At 37.7% G+C, this 19706-nt stretch overlaps 1 protein-coding gene across 1 annotated transcript; it reads left to right on the forward strand.

The window, feature by feature from the left end:
* Positions 1 to 9627: 9627 nt before the first annotated feature.
* NPBWR1 (neuropeptides B and W receptor 1) lies at positions 9628 to 10626 on the forward strand (the record flags this gene model as incomplete). Its single annotated transcript, XM_083360181.1, has 1 exon — positions 9628 to 10626. One exon carries the CDS (start codon positions 9628 to 9630, stop codon positions 10624 to 10626), a length of 999 nt encoding a protein of 332 aa, XP_083216307.1.
* Between the last annotated feature and the right edge of the window lie 9080 nt (positions 10627 to 19706).

Below are 19706 nucleotides of genomic sequence, written 5' to 3' on the forward strand. Positions count from 1 at the left end.
CACACAAAAATTGAGTCCGTGACTTCAAAGCAAAAACCTCTTTTTTGCTGGCCTAAATATTTCATTACGGTACTTAGGCGTCTGCATATTAATAGGCAAAAACTTATATATGGACTTGCAGGCAATTCAATTGCTGGCTACCATCCTTTATATATTATGTACTATGGATACCTGTTGGGATAGTCTTATCAACACCATCCTTCTACATCTGCTAAAGCTGCTATCGTGTCAGGAGCGTTGGTACTTATTGCCAATTCTAGTGAATTCAAGAGGAGTTATTGCATATTTTAAAGATAGAATAAGTGGCAAGTTTTATCCAGGCATATAAAAGAACATGAAGATAGCTGCCACTAGAAAAAAATATTATTTTGTTATCACAGTAAACCCATCTTCTGGTTTAGCTCACAAGCATCCTTTAACTCTTTGCTGTGTTTTAAAAACAGGATATCCATAAAGGACTCTTAAATGATGTGCAGTGTTTGCTATAATGCTGCACTTCTTTCCTCAGTTTAAATAATGCTGCTGTGAAACTGAAAGGTTTTTTTTAAAAAATTGCTTTTAAATTTGCACACCTTTCTTGCTTCAGTGAATATAAACTAAAGCAGCTACTTATTTTAAACACAGGATGTGCATACATAATAGCTAGGGCAAGATCTTAAATATTCTACATTGTTTCATCCTATAACTGATTTATTTTAACTAAAGCTGTGACATCATGTATTTCTTAAAGTAAAACCAAGGCAGTTCACAACCACTGCATATCAGAGAGGAAGGGCAAGGAAAACATGGGGCTTTGGTATTATAACTAAAAGGTAATTCATAGGATAGAATTTTGGAAGCCTCAAAGTTTTTTTTCCCACAAGGAAGTTCACATCCTGGGTGTCCACACCTATCTCACTTACCCTTTTCTCCATGCGACACAGAATTCCCACATCTCGTGTTGCCTTTTTAATGATAAAGAGTTTAGAAGTTGATTACTTTGTTTAATGCTGGTTCGTGTTTGTTTAGGTTTCAGTGCATGACTATTTAAGTCTCTCTTGAGCGATAGACCAGTTTCGTTGAAGATACACAATCAAATGTTACTGGAAAAAATTATAAAAAATCACTTTTTTAAATAGTGCAGTCATGTATTAATTAAACATTTAAATATTAAAAGCAATTCTTCAGTGAAAAATGAGGCAAACTATACAGCTATTTAAATCTTGGATAGCAAATTGAAAGAAATTCTTATATAAAATTACAAAGAAAAATACAAGGCTTGGAGAAGAGTAAAAAAGGGTATTGGACTGCTACAAATGAACAATTTGGAATTTGGAAGAGATTGATTGGTTGACTATCAATTATGTTGATTCTTAGGCACAACATAGATTTTCTCCAAGATGGAAATGATATAACAAGTATATCATGCTTTCCCATGAATTACTGCAAAATCATCAAAGATGTCCACCTTGGGATTATGGAAGACTTTCTCCAGCAGATATGCCCAATATTATGCCTTGTTAAATAGAATTTAGGAAGACAGGCAGGCAGGGAAAAATCAGTGAACATGACCACTTACTATATCCTTACATCATCCTGTACATGATGCTTTCCACAGTCAAAAGCCATAATTAATGTAGAGATCATGTAGGAAGCTCTTGTCTCCCTATTATCTTGCATCTACAAGCTGAATCTTTCTAAGATGTTACCATATTTTTGTGAAAGAGAATAAAAGTAGAAATTTGCCGCAAAGCCCCTTACAAGCTATGAAAAAACATTTCTGGTTTTCTCCACCCTAGTACTAGCTGTCCTGACAACTGCATTATTTGAAAATGATGAATTTATGTAGTAATACTAAACATTGTAGCATTCCTATCAAATGTATTATTTCAAACAAATTAGATGTAATAAGTTATGATATCTACTTTCCCTTCATGTACAGAAGTCCTCTAATCTAAACAATTAAATGAATTCAAAATAATGATCAAATTGCAAATATGTTTTGAGTGAGGTTGTCTAGCAATTCCAAACTCCTTATCTTACATAAATATTAAACATTTAATAATAACAACAACAACAACAACAACAATAAAGTTGGAAGAGACCTTGGAGGTTATCTAGTCCAATCCCCTGCTCAGGCAAGTAACCCTATACCATTTCAGACAAATGGCTGGCCAGCCTCTTCTTAAAAACTTCCAGTGTTGGAGCATTCACAGCTCCTGAAGGCAGGTTGTTCCACTTCACAAAAATTACTTCACAAAATTAAGGGAATGGAGAATAGTGAGTTAAAGAATTGTTGAACTAAAATAATCAGGATTCAGCATATGACAGCTTGCATCATGCATAATGATTGCCAAAGCACAACACATTTTATACAAATTTACCTCTTGCTTTGGAAAATTACAATAAGAAGGAGCTTTAGATTACAATTCATTGGCATCCTTCAGTCTCAAGAGACTATGGTATCGTGCTCTGGAAAGAGGTCCTAAAGCAGCATGTGGTGTGGCTAAAAAGGCAAAATTCGAGAGTGGCAGTCCCTTCCACACTGAGGGCAGATACAATCTGTCCCCTGTCTAGCCCCCAGATTTCGCTGGTTCTGGGACTGCCTCTTTGCCTCAGCCTGCCGCACAAGTGTCTCTTCGAATTGGAGAAGGCCATGCTGCGTCTTTAGCCTCCAAGCTGAGCAATCAGAGGTCAAGGTTTCCCAGCTGTTAATGTCCATTCCCAAGGCCTTTAGATCCCTCTTGCAGATACCCTTATATCGCAACTCTGGTCTCCCTCTGGGGCGCTTTCCCTGCACTAGTTCTCCATACAGGAGATCTTTCGGAATCTGACCATCAGCCATTCTCACGACATGCCCAAGCCAGCGTAGACGTCGCTGTTTCAATAGTGTATACATGCTAGAAATTCCAGAAAACAGATTACAATTATAGTGATGCAATCCTTCCTTCCTTTAAAAAGAATTATGACATAGCTCTCCTCCTCTCCCTCCCCCTCACTTGCCCCCTCCTCCGTCCTTCTCCTTCTTCCTCCCTCTTCTTTTTTAAAGCCTCCATCTTTAGCCTGGCATTTTGATATGATAAACATCCTTTATCAAAAGAAAACACAATTTTGGAATGAGCTAATTCTTTGCATAAGAATGGCAGATATGGTAGTATTCTTCTCTCAAATTGTTATCTTAATGGCCTTCAGGCCACTGCTTATGACACTAATATCTCAATATCTTTCACAATAGACAGTAACCTTTTGTTTGACATGACTTCCATAGTTATTTATTGTCTTTCCTGCACCCCTCATTTTTCAATGATTTGATCATATTGCTTGCATTGTGTCTCCCAAATGTCAGTCAATTTAAAGTGCCCATAATTTGATTTGTCCCCAATGGCTGCTTCTCTGAGCCATATGATGTCATCTCCTGCCCAAATTTTATGATTGAGATGACTAATGCAGCCTTTTTTCACTCTGAGTTAAAGATAGACCTATTAATCACTGAATTAATAATTTTCTTCCTTTTGTCCCACCAATGGTATTTTATGCAAGCAAAATGTTTAGGCCTTAGGGCAGTTGGCATCACCATTACAGCCCTTGTTGAATCTCAGATTAACAAATAGAGTTTGAAACTTTCCAAGAGGTTTTGGACTGAGGCAAAGTAGGTTAGAATCAACCTATATTACTCAAATTATCCATTTCTATCCTTTTTGTCATCATCCAGCAGGTTTAAAATTGAATATTGTCTGGCATTTTGACTGCCTTGGGTTTTTTGTTTTTTATTTCATTTTCGCAATAATCATTTAAATTTCATGTATTGTTAACTTGTAAATTGTGTTTTTCTTTTTCTCCTCCATCAACAGATTCAACAATCTACATCTACATTAGTTATTTTTTTTATTCCAGCAATTGATTTCAAGGTAATCCCTTCAAATCTATGATCACAGTAGTCTGCAGACTGCATGACTCATCAAATATTTCTTTGATGAAATTTGGAAATTGTGTTGTTGATTCTATATTATTGTTATTAGCACATGTACTTGAAAATAAAGATTTGATGGAAAAATAGTTAAATATATACATGCAGACTTAACCCTTCCTTCCTTCCTTCCTTCCTTCCTTCCTTCCTTCCTTCCTTCCTTCCTTCCTTCCTTCCTCTGTAGTTTTTGCCATGAATGCCAAGAAAGTTAAACAGTTAATATGTCCACAATTAACGTCATCACAATTTTGGTTTTTTTTTAATGATCATAAGATTATGTTGACAATGAGAGACCTATGAGAAAGTAAAGACTGTTTCTTTTATGCTTGGATGTATACAGGGAAACTTGATATCAAATTGTAAATGCTTTTTTTGTTCCTAATTAAAGGAAATCTAAACTGTTCCAGTTCAGGGGATATAACTGTCTGGATTGCTATGAACCTTTTTTATTTCTACTGTCCAAAAGAGCATTTATCTTGTAATTGCTAGAACATTGTTAATCTCAAAATGTCCTGCTATCTTCTACAGCAAGAGTATTGATTTTTACAAGTGCTGCTTTTCAAGAGGATGCTTTAGGAGTCCCCAAGTACCATTAATTTAGGACTTAATCTTGTTTTCCCTTAGTTTTCTAGCCAAAAGTATAGAATGAAGATCTATATCACGAGTTTCTTTTTCCTCCACAACTCTTTAACATAATCACATGAGGGTCTGATTGCTGTATGTAAATTTAACTTAACAGTGCTCAGAGCCATATATGATTCTGTCTCAGTTGTCATCTGTTTGATGTTTTTATTCTCCTCTGAATCTGATTTAGACTGTAATTACAGATAAATTCTTTCTGCAATATTTCAAATTCTTTTAAAGTCTTAAAGCTGTTGTTTTTTTACAATGTATTTTGCCCAGCTATTGGTGAAGGGTTTTTAATTATAATAAACTATGTTTATATAAAAACAATAACAGCAACCTTTATATGTAATTTATATCACACCATTCCTAGCTTTATTACCATGGAATTTGTCACTATGAAATATTTTCTGTCACTTTACAGGGATTATTACTTAGAACTATCTGATGCATTGTAGTGCTTCAGTGATAATTTCAGTGGTGAAATCATATACATTACAATCTCATGGTTAATTATTTATATCAAGTTGACTTCAAGGGAAATAGGATTTCTTAGTGATAGCAAAGCTTGCAGGAAATGGGGATGTGTAAATCATCAAACATCTATTGTCTTTCACTGCTTGCTTTGTCAAATCAATTTTCTTGTCCATCATTGTCCGGTTTATTTCTATTCTTTTTTTTTTAAGTTACATGCGTCTTCAGAATGAGAAGATAGTGCCATGAGCCAGGAATCAGACAATGGCTTAACGTGAAGAAGCTGCTTCACCAGGAGTTATCGAATGTCAACCCCAGGAGGCACAAAGTCATAAGGCTGATCAGACACAGGCAACACTTGGGCAATTGAAAAAGTCAGATAATAATGACATAAGGCCTTCCTGCCTGTAAGTAGACAGGAGAGCAGAGCAGAGACATCCTATGTGGCTCATTGCCAAGCTATGAGGTAAATCTCTTGATTCATGGCAGCTGGCCACAGTCTGATTTAAGAGGCAGCCTAACCCATGATCTTTTGTTGTTGGAAGCAATTGTCTTCTCTCTGTCTGTTGTTGTCTCTCATGTGTTAATTTTTCTCATGAAATTCTGACCTTTGCACTGTCTGACAACTCTGACTTGGATCATGAAACTCTGGACTAAATTTGGACCAATCTTCTCCATGCTCATGTTAAAGAAAGCCCTTCAAGCAAGCATTTTTCAGAGACTCTGTTTTGGATTGCATTCCTTGTCTGGCATTATCTTTGGGCCTTGAATAAATTGTTAATTCCTATAGCAACTGTATGAACGAATGTTTAACTGAAATCAGAAGCAGGATAGATGGGAAGGAGAATTTTTTTGTGAAGGAGCTCAGACCCATTAATTTTAAAAGTTTATAAAGTTTGTAAATATGTACATTATTTTGAATATACAAGCTGATTACAGTATTTGCACAGTCACCAAGAAAGATATGTTATGTCTTTAAAAAATATGTACAAATCTCACCAAAATGTGGGATTCCCAATTGCAGTTCCTCTAATGAAGGGCTGGACTGATTCTTGTTCCGCTCTAATTCTGGTGCCTAACTATAAGTCAGTAAAAATCTAATCCAATTCCATGTAGGTTTAATCAGAATATAAATCAAGCATGCAGGGGACTATTCCGTTTATTGTTGTTGAGGCAGAGAAGAACAAAACAAGAAGGAAAAATAAGTCATGGGAGACAATAAGACCTTTAATCAAATGAATATCAATTAAACCACAGGTATATAATGTAATTTGTATTAATTATTTGCTACAAAAAGAAAAGAAAAACTGAAAATGCAAACAAAATTTCCCACCTTCATCTAGCATGTTATACTAGTTTCCACAAGAAAAGAACAGTCATGCCTATAATGACCAAACTTTTAAGCAAATTTAATCACATTTACATAATTACATGCTTCAGTTGTAACTATACACTGTCCCTACAGGAACTCAGGGCTAAACATTTCATTGTGTTCTAATTATTCAGTAGTATATAGCTGACAATTTATGAATTTTAGGCAACCTAAAAACATTTACTGGAATGGAATTTTTATAGCCTAAATATGCTCCCTAAATCTGTTGACTCCTGCTTATATTTTATATTTTTCCTTGTTTCTTTGTGGCTGTAAATAATCAGCTTGTATATTCAAAATAATGCACATATTTAAAATAGCAAAAGCTAAAATGATGCAGCAGACAGCTGGATTCAGATTTTACCCTGAAGTCACTTAAATGAGTTTCTCACATTGGTAAAACTCATGGGATTATAAAAAGTATTTTGTGAAAGAATCCAATATATGGTTCACTTATAATTTTCTATTTGATACACACACACATACACACACACATACACAGACACACACATACTCCCATTGTCACTATAATACTGATAAGTCAACCCTTTTGCTTTCTAAAATTCCAGAAATACATTATACAGCTAGCAGTTCTGTAAAGTAAAATGGATGCAGTTGATCCCAACTGACCTTTAATCCCCATTATCATCCAAACTGAAACCATGACTATTCCATACCAGCCTTTTGCACTGGACAAATGAAGGTTCCTTTACATTTCAGTGAGATTTTTTTTTCCCTGTGAGAAAAGACAACGTAGTTTTGGAATGCAAAGTAGACTTGCAGTCTTGATTAGGCCTTCTACATTTGTAATTTTATTTTGAAATTATTACATGAATACATGTATTCAAAAAGGGAATGAGTCTGAATATAATTTTGAGTATTTATCACATTAATGCAACGAAGCAGGCAGTTTGTTATTCGAATCGTAATGTGGGACCACAGTGAAGTGACTTAGCATGCAATTCTCTAGTTCAGTTTTAGCTAGCCAACACTTGAACTATTCTTAAGTTTTCCTTCCCTTCTTTTCCCCCTAGGGATTGAGTTGTGTTTTTAATTTCTTCAAGTCTTGGGTCTTTTTATTTCTTCTTATGAACTGATAGTTATGTTTTGCCGTACACAACCAAATTGATTATTACACACAGTGACCCTCCAGAGATAGATATCACAATTTTGTTAGATTGAGGCTGAGAATAAAGCTGAAAAGACTTTTTTTTTTTCCTGATTCATATCAGCAATGCTACTGAGTTCTGTATCTGGCAGTACCCAATGGATGCAATTCTGTTCAACAAAAGAAACATCTCTTTCTCGTTTCTTTACAGTGTTACCTGGGAAAGTCTCATCCTGTGTATATCAACACAGTAATTAAGCTCCTAGAAATCACATATGCAGATAGCTTCTTTATGTAAGTATTTTAACATTGAAATATATTGGCAAATTTCTGAAAATTTTTCCAAGCAAATGTGATATTCATGTTCTTAATGATCATTTCCTAGCATTTTTTAAAGTTTAAAAATTGTCTTTACTTTACGTATAATATGTAAACCAAACTTGGCAGCCTATTGTTTTCCTATGGGTCAATCACATCACGTGACGTATCGTGACGTATTGTGACGTTTTTTGTCTTTGAAGAGCCGGGGTAGGCATGGCCTGTGCATGACGCATCTGGACTGGGGGGGGGGCGCCAGTTTGACACCCCTGCTAGAGGTTATGAGCTGAAGAAAGCATTCTTTATGTCAGAACTGGTACTATCAATTCAACATTTCACATAACAGCTTTGTTGAGAATAATGAGATGAGGTAAGTGGGGTAGTGTAAAGTGGTTGGGGAGGGGCAGGGTTAAACATTGATATTCCATTAGCTAGCAATGGCTTTCAAGTACCATAAGCATAATTTGAATGTTTTTAGGAGAAGTAATTAATAACTGAGTTCCTTCCCCAAAAAGAAGAGTGTTGCAAATTGAATTTCTATAATTATGTGGACTGCTATACAAAAATGAAATCTGCAGCTGAACATTAATGTCAGGGTTTTTTTTTAAAAAAAGCAACTAATGCTTGAGATAAACTATTTCAATTTAAAAAAGTTAATTTGGGGAGGAAGAAATGATGTAGATGTGGAAAAATAAAGTGAAGAGAATAACTGGAAACTATTCTCTTAGCTCCGTTTCAAATAAAATTGAATTCTGAGTCATCTAAGGAGATTGATATTCATACCAGGCAAATTTATATACCTTCTTCCATAGGTTAATGTTAGACTATCAACAGCAAACCTATCTTGTTTTTGATGTGATGCAGAATAAGAAATAGAACAGGACATAAAATGTCTTCTAGCTACTGCTATATGCAGATATTTGGAATTTCAGAAGAAACAATGCCGCGGCATCACCTGTGCTACACTTCCCAGCCCAAAGCATGAGAATGGGATTCAGATGAGGCAGTCACCTGAGCAGCAGCTCGGAGATGCAGCTGCTGGGGAACTGTCCAGCATTTCAGCATCCCAGCACTTCATTCAGCAGTCCTGGCTCCATGTGAAGAGAATGCAAACGGCTGCACAAACAGATGATAGCTCCTTAATCAGTAAGGTAAGGGATTTGAAAAGGTTATAAGTATTAATTAAGAAATTGTGCTGTAATGATAAACCATCTGAACGAGAATGTCTGTGAGTGAGTAAGCTATCAATAGCAGGGAACATAGGTAGAAGAGAGTTTGACTTAGAATGTTTCATTCACATGAGCATATGTTTAATCTAGTCACATTATCTTGCAATAGCAGATTTACATATGATGTAAAGATCTGTGCAATACAAGAACACAATTAATAAAACAAAGGAATTATGTGTTTAGCTGTAATTATGTCATTCCATGACAATGTCATTTCATTCTTAAATACCTTTTTAAACTTAAATGTAAATATTATTTTCTTTAGGATATCGGGTGAATGAAGGGGTTCAAAGTATAAAGCTTAAAAAGGCATGATGGAAGAACTGTTTAACTGAAGGACTGTGTTATCAGTAAAAAAAGAATGGACTAGGAAAGGTCACTTACATAAAAATTAGCTGATTCAAGAGACTGTAAGAATGAAGCCTGTGACACATATCTCCACTCCCGAGAATTGCAAATGGACTGTTCTCATCTGCAAGAATTTATAAAAGAACTGGACCAACTAGGTATACCTAAACTAAGCAACATCTCTCAGAGTAAACACATTAGTCTAGTCATGAATAATTTTCCTTTCCAGCCTGAGCTCAATGCTTCCAGCACTGGTGTAGATGAGACTTTCTATAGGACTGAACACCACACATACAATACATCGACCCCTCAACTGATCCCCAAGTTTTATATTGCTGTGCCTATCATCTACTCTATGATCTGTGCTGTGGGGCTTACCGGAAATTCTGCAGTCATTTATGTTATCTTGAAAGCACCCAGAATGAAGACAGTCACTAATATTTTCATCCTAAATTTGGCAATTGCTGATGAGCTTTTTACGTTGGTGCTTCCTATCAATATAGCTGACTACCTGCTGCTCCAATGGCCCTTTGGTGAATTCATGTGTAAATTGATTATCTCAATTGATCAATACAACACTTTTTCAAGTATTTATTTTCTAACAGTCATGAGTATTGATCGGTACCTGGTGGTGGTTGCCACTATCAAGTCAAGGAAAATGACATATCGAACCTATAGGGCTGCCAAAATGGTGAGTTTGTCTGTTTGGGTTTTTGTCACCATCATTATCTTCCCATTCAGTGTTTTTGCGAAGATACACACTGAAGAAGGACGATCCCAATGTGTCTTTGTCTTTCCCCAGCCAGAAGGCTTCTGGTGGAAAGCGAGCCGCCTCTACACTCTGATCTTGGGTTTTGCCATCCCAGTATCCACCATTTGCATCCTGTACAGCATCATGCTCTACAGGCTAAGACATATGCAACTCCATAGCAATGCTAAAGCCTTGGACAAAGCAAAAAAGAAAGTGATGATAATGGTATTGATCATCTTGGGAGTTTGCCTGCTCTGTTGGACCCCCTATCATCTCAGCACAGTGGTAGCTCTCACTACTGACATCCCACAAACTCCACTAGTTATTGGAATCTCCTATTTCATCACCACACTGAGTTATGCTAACAGTTGTCTCAACCCATTTCTTTATGCCTTTTTGGATGATACTTTCCGAAAGAGTTTCCAAAAAATGATGGAATGCGGGACTGCATCATAAAATCCTAGTCTCTTAGAGCCTCCTTAAGAAGAGGGGATATGTTTCTGAAGTTTTGTGAAGATGGACAGAAGCAACTCTGAACACATTATGTTGGGAACTCAGAAGACAGAAATTGATTGGTCCTCTACTTCAAGTGGTTCCACAATATTTTTGAAGCTTGCCAAATTACAACTTTAGGGAACTCCTTTTTTCTGCTTTTGCAGTATACTGTAGCTATTCATTGTGGATTATCTCTACTTTGGTATGTATCTTAAATCTTCAGAATGTTTAGTTTAAAGAAAATGAGTAGCAGATTGTGATGACATGTTTAACTGAAAAAGGAAGCAATTGATAGTTTGGAATTTTATAAAGATGCAGAATGATGCTACTTTTGTAATTTCAATATGGACATGCAAAAACATATCTATGTAAACACACACATGCACACTAAGCATGCACTGATACATTATCTTCCACCATTATCTTTTGTTAGAAAATAAAATACACATTTGACAAGATACATGGAGAGGTTATGCTGCTGCAAAGGTGGAGAGAATTCCTTCTTTGCTCTCTCTCTTGCTCTCTTTCTCCCTCCCTCTCTCCCTCCCACTGTCTCCCTCTCCCTCTCCCCTTTTGGGAAAAAACAAAAGTCTAAATCGGGGTGTCAAACTCAATTTCATTGAGGGCTGCATCAGCATTACAGTTGCCCTCGGGTGGGCAGGTGGGTGTGGCCAGGGTGGGCGTGGCCTACTGGGTGGGCATGGCCAGCTCTACATCGTTCGCATCAAGGGTGTCTGTGGGGGGCCTGGGCAGGAGTAGGACAAATCTAAGGGTCTCTGGCAGAAGGGGGTGGGATCAGGGCAAGTGCCAAGGCATGGTCCACTGTGTTCTGAACCAGCCCTCTTCTGGCCTTGTAAAGGCAAACCCCTATTTAAGAAGAAGAGACTGGAGAGCTTCCAAGGCTAAAAGGCATCTGCCAAGATTTAATTACGCAGTTAACAAAAACACAAGAGCTTGTCTTCTCAAGCGGAAAAGTTGCTTTCAGCAACCAGCCCCTCCCCAAACACTCCTTTTATAGAGAGCTCAGGGCGTGGTCTCCCTGTGCCTCCTCCCGAGGAGTCTCACAGCCTTTCTTTGTTTGTTCCTGCTCGACTGCCTCCTGCGTCGGGCGTCCTTGAACAGGGCCAGCTGTGGGTCATCTTCCTCCGCACTCTCGGGCTCACGCAGCTGAGAAGAGGTCCCCGGCTGAGGACTCTGCAAAGCCTCCAAATCATCATCAGCCGGTTCGTTTCCCTCCTCCCCCACATCTGAGTCATCCGATACATCGGAGCCGGCTGTCGGACCCACAGGCTGGCCCTGAGTCACAACACACTGGAGGAGCCTCACTGTTCCTCTCAGGCCATGCGAGGGGGGGCTGGATGGTGCCGCAACCTGTCCGTAGCTCTGGGCAGCAGAGGTCAAACACCCAGCCCAGCCCACAAGCACCCGCAGCACCAAGCCCAGCCCCACTTCCCCAAAGGGGCACCCAGCTGCACTTACCTCCTCCTCAAGGCTGCTGCTGCTGTGCTTGCTTTCCTTAGCCAGGTTGCTCAGGATGGGTAGGAGGGCAAAGTCAGAAGAAGGCCCACTCCCTCTCCATGGGAGGAGCCCCGGCTTTGTATCCAAAGCTTCCTTAGCAATAGGATGGGAGACCCCCAGGATAGGCCAGGAGGAGGGGGCAAAGGGATGGTGAAAGGGCAGCAGGGCAGGACTAAAGCAGGACTTCCCTCAGACCCTCCCTCTCCTTCCTTCCTTCCTTCCTTCCTTCCTTCCTTCCTTCCTTCCTTCCTTCCTTCCTTCCTTCCTTCCTTTGAACCGAGTGGTGGGAAAATATTTGTGATAAGGGAGGGAGAAAAACAGGCAAGAAACGCAGCTGGAGAGGTGTCACTCTTTGTGAGGAATGAAGAAATGCATCATCGCCTGGAAGTGGCCAGCACATGGCCCTCGCCTACTTCACATATCTGGCTTGGTGGGCTTTGGGGGAGGGGACGCCATGAGCAATCTGCACAATGCTGTCCAGCCCCCAGCCTGCCTGGTTTCAGCAGGTAGCAAGGCGCTCTCCTCACAGTGCCAAGAGGCTGAACCAGGCAGCATGAATCCAAAGAGAAGCATGACGCCGCTGAGCCCCCAGCCTGCCTGGTTTCGGCAGGCAGTGGGGCGCTCTCCTCACAGTGCCAATAGACTGAGCCGGACAGTGCGAGCTCACCAGCTTTGCACCTTGCTGGCTACTGAAACCAGGCAGGCTGGGCTCTAGGCAGCATTGCACTTCTCATCAGATTCGTGCCACCCGGCTCAGCTCTTGGCGCTGTGAGGAGAGCATCCCGCTGCCTGCCAAAATTGGGCAGGCTGGGGGCTGAGTGGCATCCCGCTTCTTTTTGGATTTGCGCCACCTGGCTCAGCCTCTCGGCACTGTGAAGAGAGCGCCCTGCTGCCTGCCAAAACCCCTCCCCCGGAGCCCATCAAGCTGGATATGTGAAGTAGGTGAGGGCCATTTGCTGGCCACTTCCAGGCAGTGGTGTCTGGAAGTTCCAGCATAAATGGCATTTCAGCATAAATGGCCACCAAAAAATTGTACATTGGCTCCTGGGTGGCCTGGTCTGGGGACAAGGCAGAGGGGGCCATTCCCTTACTGTTTCCAGGATGGCTTTGCGGACCACATGAAACCACGTTGCAGGCTGCATTTGGCCTGCAGGCCTTCTGTTTGACATGTCTGGTCTAAATGAATGGATGGCAAGGGCTCTTAGAATTAGGCTGAGGGCTATCCTTGTTTCCTAACACCTGCTCATTCAGTGGAAGGAGATATTTCTTGAAGGACATGAGGCTAAACTTTCTTCCTTTTCTGCCCCATCTGAAAAAATTCACATGAGTAAATTATATATTGGACTCCTACTTTTGTTTATTTATTATTATTGCAGAAAGTTATTTGTAATTGAGTTGAAACAAATCTAGGGATGAGTTTTATTATATATTAACATTCCATGACTGTTATAATTTTTGTAATATATTTATATTGATTAAATGAAGATTGGATAGTAACTACGTTAGAACGAATGCATGTTTTCTTAAGTTGTAAGCATTCATACAAGACGTTGTTGCATGTGCTGTTGCAAAGGAAAAGGGAATACAGAAAAATGAATTGTGCATATATATATAATGGGCACTGAGAGCCACCTTCAGTATACAATAAGTAAGTGCAGTCTAGTTACAATGTTACCAAAGAAACTTAATACGTCTGATCTTCATGTACTTTGGGGTTTCTCAGAAAGTTTCCTCAAGAACTTATTAATGTACATGCTAAACATTAATCACTGGTTTGTTTTTTTAAAAAATGGATGATTGTTTGGTGGAGAGATCCGATATACAGTATGTTTTCCCATAGGCAGGGGACAGTATGTGTGTTGTGTATGTCTGTGTGTATCTAATGTATATTGCACATACATACAAGTGTATGTTTGTGTGTGTGTGTAAATTTATTAAATAACTCATATACACTTTATATATATATATATATATATATATATATATATATATATATATATATATATATATATATATATATATATATATATATATATATATATATATATATATATATATATATAAACACTCCTTTTCCACCTGGCTGACCTGGACTGACAGGGATTTTAATTATTTTTTATTTTTAAGTCTAATTTTAATTTATTTTAATTTAAATTTATTCTACAGGGGCCATTAAATTAATTTTTATTTTAACTTCTGTATTATTTTATGTTATTGTTGTTAGCTGCCCTGAGTCCTTCGGGAGATAGGGCGGCATATAAGTCCCATTAATATATATATATTATATATTATACATACATACATACATACATACATACACAATTGATTTTTAAAAAACCAGAACTATCGCCAAAATTGAACATTTTAACAACAGAATAATCAGAGAAGCCATCGAGATAGAAAAACGCCCCCACAGCATGAACAAAGGAGATGATACCTCTCGCCTACCAGCCATTTGGAAACCCGCCCTGATTGACAGACGAGTCCCAACCACCAAGAATGATACCAGACCCAAACTCATGATAACATCACATGACATCACCACCACACAACCATTCAAAAAGCAAATCCGAACCCACAATGATAACGACACACAACCACAAAACAGAAACCTAACTACAGCTGCAACATCATATAAAATTAATTGTTTTGACCCATTATTGAGACTGATGAAGACAAAAACCTGTTTCTATTTCTAAAAGTTAAACCTATCTTATGCATCACTTTATGAATATTTTCACTGCCCAAGCAAGGACCTCTTCCAAGACTGCCTTGCATGTCAGAATCAATTAACAATGCCTACATTTCAAATAAAGGGACACGGTGGCTCCGTGGGTTAGGATGCTGAGCTTTGTCAATCACAAGGTCGGCAGTTTGGCGGGTCAAATCCCAAGTGCCTGTTACTCGTCCCAGCTTCTGCCAACCTAGCAATTCAAAAGCACATAAAAATTCAAGTAGAAAAATAGGGACCACTACGGTGGAAAGGTAACAGCGTTCCATGTGCCTTTGTTGTCTAATTATGCCGGCCACATGAACATGGAGACTTCCTCGGACAAGCGCTGACTCTTTGCCTTTGAAACAGAGATGGGCACTGACCCCTAAAGTTGGAAACAACTAGCATGCATGTGCAGGGAACCTTTACCTTTACCTTACATTTTAAATATTACTTCACTGTTACTTCTAACAATTTATAATATAGCCTGTTGACTGAGTTCATATCCTAATTTATAATGTAATATATTTCTGTATAGTTTAATATGTTGCATATTAGGGAATTAAACCTTATGGTTCAGTCTGATTATACCAAATTCTAGTTTATTCAATGAACCATAGAGATAAGCAGAGCTTAGGGTGTTGCTTAATGAATTTGATATTTCTGTATTTCCAATGATGTATTTGTAATCACTAAATGATGCCAAGGCTTGAATCCTGTATTTTCTGCAAATAACTTATGTAGCTGTCTTAGAAAGGAAAAAAAAGATGCTTTTCCCTCTCTTCTTAAAAAAGTATTTATTAAATTCAGCATTTCATTCACTCAGAGTCTTATTCATTCATTTATTTTTAAAAAAAATACTTTTAAACTAGGCAGTTTTATCCAGAATGGAAAGAACTATAGATCCAATCCAAATGTGTGTCCCATCCTAAAGAACAGGGAACAGTGCATTCAGAGCAAATAATGGCATGATTGTTTTTCAGCAGAGAAATAGATTGTGTCCCGTGAATGAAAAGTATCTTTTAGATTGGGACCATACAGCAGATTTTTCTTGTAAAAAGGAAAAGAAAGGCATCCTTTACAAAAGCACATCCTATATTTTCACCTGGACTCTTCTCTGCATAGCAGGGACATTTATAAGCCTTTGGCATATTATCTCTAAAATATTCCTGAAGAGGCATGCATCTATAGAAATAGAGACTAAAAAGGCCCTCTTTGGGGGAGTAATTCTGAAACTCAGATCTACTTCAGAAAGTCAATCTACTCAGTTACTTTTATTCAGGCTGGTTTTAGTTCAAGATTTCATTGTTTATCATTTTATTTCAGCATGCAATCTATGACATTATGCAAATGACTAAATGTAAGCTTTGGCTATTTCATCTATCTTTTTCCTATCCTGTCCTGCCACGTCACATCACGTCACATCATGTCACATCACATCACATCACATCATGTCAGTATTAACTCCTGATGACTGCCTAGATCAGGTTTTCTCAACATTTTAAGCCTGAAATGGCATATTGTTAGAGCCCTGCTCATGTTACCCTATCAAGTTTCTCTTTTGTCAGATAATGACATTTAATGCTTCTTCTTGCATAACTGTTCTCAGTAGTTGGATACTGATTTAATTTGACACAAAATAAAGGACTATTAGAAAAAAGAACAATGATAGCTCCCAGAAAAACTTTAGTTAACTATAAAACTAAGGCAAGTATTAAACTTGCAGAAGCTTCACTGGAATTATTACATAATCACACTATACTTTCATAGGAAGTTATCTCAGTTGCAAACTTAATCTTATATTCAGTTTTCAGACAATGTAAATGAAATCTAGACAATGTTATAATTCCTTTAAATATTTGGGGAAAATTTATTTATTTATTTATTTATTTATTTAATAATATTTCTATACCGCCCTTCTCCCGAAGGACTCAGGGCAGTGAACAGGGCAAGAATAAAAATACAAAATTACAAAAATTAAAAAAAGGATTAAATATATGCTCACTAAAAACAGTAAATACAATATTAAAACCCCAATAAACCCCCCCCCGCAAACCCCCATCAGGCCAGGCCGGCTTGTTCGAATAGGAATGTTTTTAGATCGCGACGAAAGGAGTGAAGATCGGGCGCCATCCAGAGCTCAACCGGTGACTGATTCCATAGCTCCGGGGTGCCCACAGAGAAGGATCTCCCCCTGGGGGCCACCAATCGACATTCTCTGATCGGTGGCACCCTGAGGAGGCCCTCTCTGTGGGAACGCACAGGGCGAAGGGAAGTTGATGCCGGCAGCAGGTGTTCCCTAAGGTACTCCGGACCCCTGCCATGTAGGGCCTTAAACACCATTACTAGTACCTTGAATCTCACCCGGAAGACAACTGGCAACCAATGCAGCTCGCGGAGCAGAGGTGTAACATGGGAGTATCAGGAGACTCCCAACACAACTCTCGCAGCTGCATTCTGTACCAGTTGGAGCCTCCGGGTGGTCTTCAAGGGCAGCCCCATGTAGAGAGCGTTGCAGTAGTCCAGACGAGAGGTCATGAACATGAATTTAATTGCAAGGTTGAGAGAGAGAGAGAGAGAGAGAGAGAGAGAGATAGATAGATAGATAGATAGATAGATAGATAGATAGATAGATAGATATAGATATAGATGATATAGATATATAGATATATATAATCTGTTTTTTTCCTTCACATTATTTTGAGCCAACTGAAGTACTATTTAAAAACTTTTTTTGGCAGGGATGTTATTTAAGAGTTTTTAACTAGATACATTGCCTATTAGGAGGTGTGGATTTATTGTTAGGCATTTTCTGACTTATTCTTGAACATTTATTAGGGCTTCCTTCATTAGCTAAATCAATGAATTTCAGATTTCATCTTCTTTTGAGTCAACTAAAAAACTACCCTTTGGCATTACTTAAATTCTGATGAATAGTAGGATTCTTCTTTCAATACTTGCACTTAATGCTCCCAGGTATATGTGCTAAATATTAGATCACAGTTATAAATTGCACCATTTTACTCAAGGAAATCTTAAATTATGGGATAATTCATGCTGAAATAGAGCAGGTAAATCTTTTTAAGGTAAATGGAATCTTTCATAATATTACTTTGGTTCATTTGATTTTTGAATTTTCAAAATTTTTCTATAACCTAAATTGAGAATGATTTTTGCTACTTATTCAGCATCAGCATGTTGAAATTGGGCTATATAGTTCTGATACCATTGCTGCTTTTGAAGGTCTTCTGTGGCTGTTAACATAAAATACACTTTTAGAAATGAAGTTCATGTCTTTCTACCTTAATAAAAATATATTATAGGGAGTGTTTTGTGTATACTGGATACCTCAAATAATGTTTAATAAGGATACATTGCAATAATGTTCTATTTACCTTGCTATTTCCTTACTTTATTATGAAATCTTCAAGATTATTAATATGACAAAAAGTCATGTTAAAGATGCAAATATGTAAGCATTCATATTTTAAGGGTGCATGTGTTCTTAGCAAAAAATGAGCAAATACTAGAGCAATAAATCTATGCCTTATTTTTAGCAGTTGGTTGCTGATATTTGCCGTTTATCAACATTTGAAGTAGCGGGCTTTTATATTTCAAACAAAGGGGAAATGGGGTAATTTTAACTAGTTTGTTGATCTTTTTTTCCTGCTTATTTATAATAACAATGACTCAAGATTTCTTTCTGTTTTCCTCCTTAATTTTTAAATTATTGTTATCACAATTTGGGGTTTTTTTTGTTGACCTGGTTGATATCATAAAACAAATAATCTGGACAAACAGAAGCCCAAAGAATATTTGTTAGGTTTCCATGTTATTCTACAATTAACTCAGTGCACCTGGATGGCCTTGAAGACAGATTAGGACAGGCATGTCAAACTGCTGGCCCATGGGCAATGCAGAAAAAGTCCCAGTACGTCACACGATGTCACATGACATCGTAAACTTGACATGCCTGGTTTAGGAAATTCAGCTTTATTTTGCATGGTTCCTCTTGCTTGGTCTGAAACAGGATTAGGCCTCATTAGTACTCAAATGGAAGATTACTAGACCATAGTTGAGCTCAAAAATAGGTTAGGATGTTGGGGGAAAAAGACCTAGAAGAAGATTATAACAAACCTACATTCATGTAGACCAGTCACCAGAAATCAAAGTCCACACAACTGAGACTTTACGTACTGACTTATTTCAAAGTAGAAAACAAAAATTACCAGTAGGTGTTGCTATGAGACAGCTTTTTAACATAAAGAACAATTTATTCATTTTTATTATATTTTCCTAGAAGAATGTTCAGAATTAAGTTAAGGTATTATGATATATCTTGGTAATATCTTCAAAAAGCAAAAACCAAAACAAACAGAACATAAATGCAAACTGAATTTGGTATGAATCTCTGTGAAAAAAATGCAACCTTGCTTGGAAAATTAGCTAGGAACCAGAAGAGTGTATTTTGGTTGAGAGACATTCTTCCTGCTTTTTCACTCACTCAGACAAAACTAGAACTGCTTAAGCAGCTTAGATTAAAATCCGTAACAAGAATAAGTAATATTTATCAAAGAAAGTTAGAAAAATGATTGCTGTGATTTAATAACTATTCCTATTTATAGAAACATAGTACAAATATTTTTAGCTTTTTTATCTTTTTTTTTTCAGTTGGGCTGGTCTATTGTTTTTGTATTATTCTTCTCTTGCTTTTTATGACAGTGTGAAAATTAACTTTTAGGCTCTGACTGACTGCCTTCTTATAATATCAGTCAGCTGGTTCTACCTCTTTCTGGAAACACAGAGCATA

Source organism: Vipera ursinii (assembly GCF_947247035.1).
Source record: "Vipera ursinii genome assembly, chromosome: 3".
NCBI lineage: Eukaryota > Metazoa > Chordata > Lepidosauria > Squamata > Viperidae > Vipera > Vipera ursinii.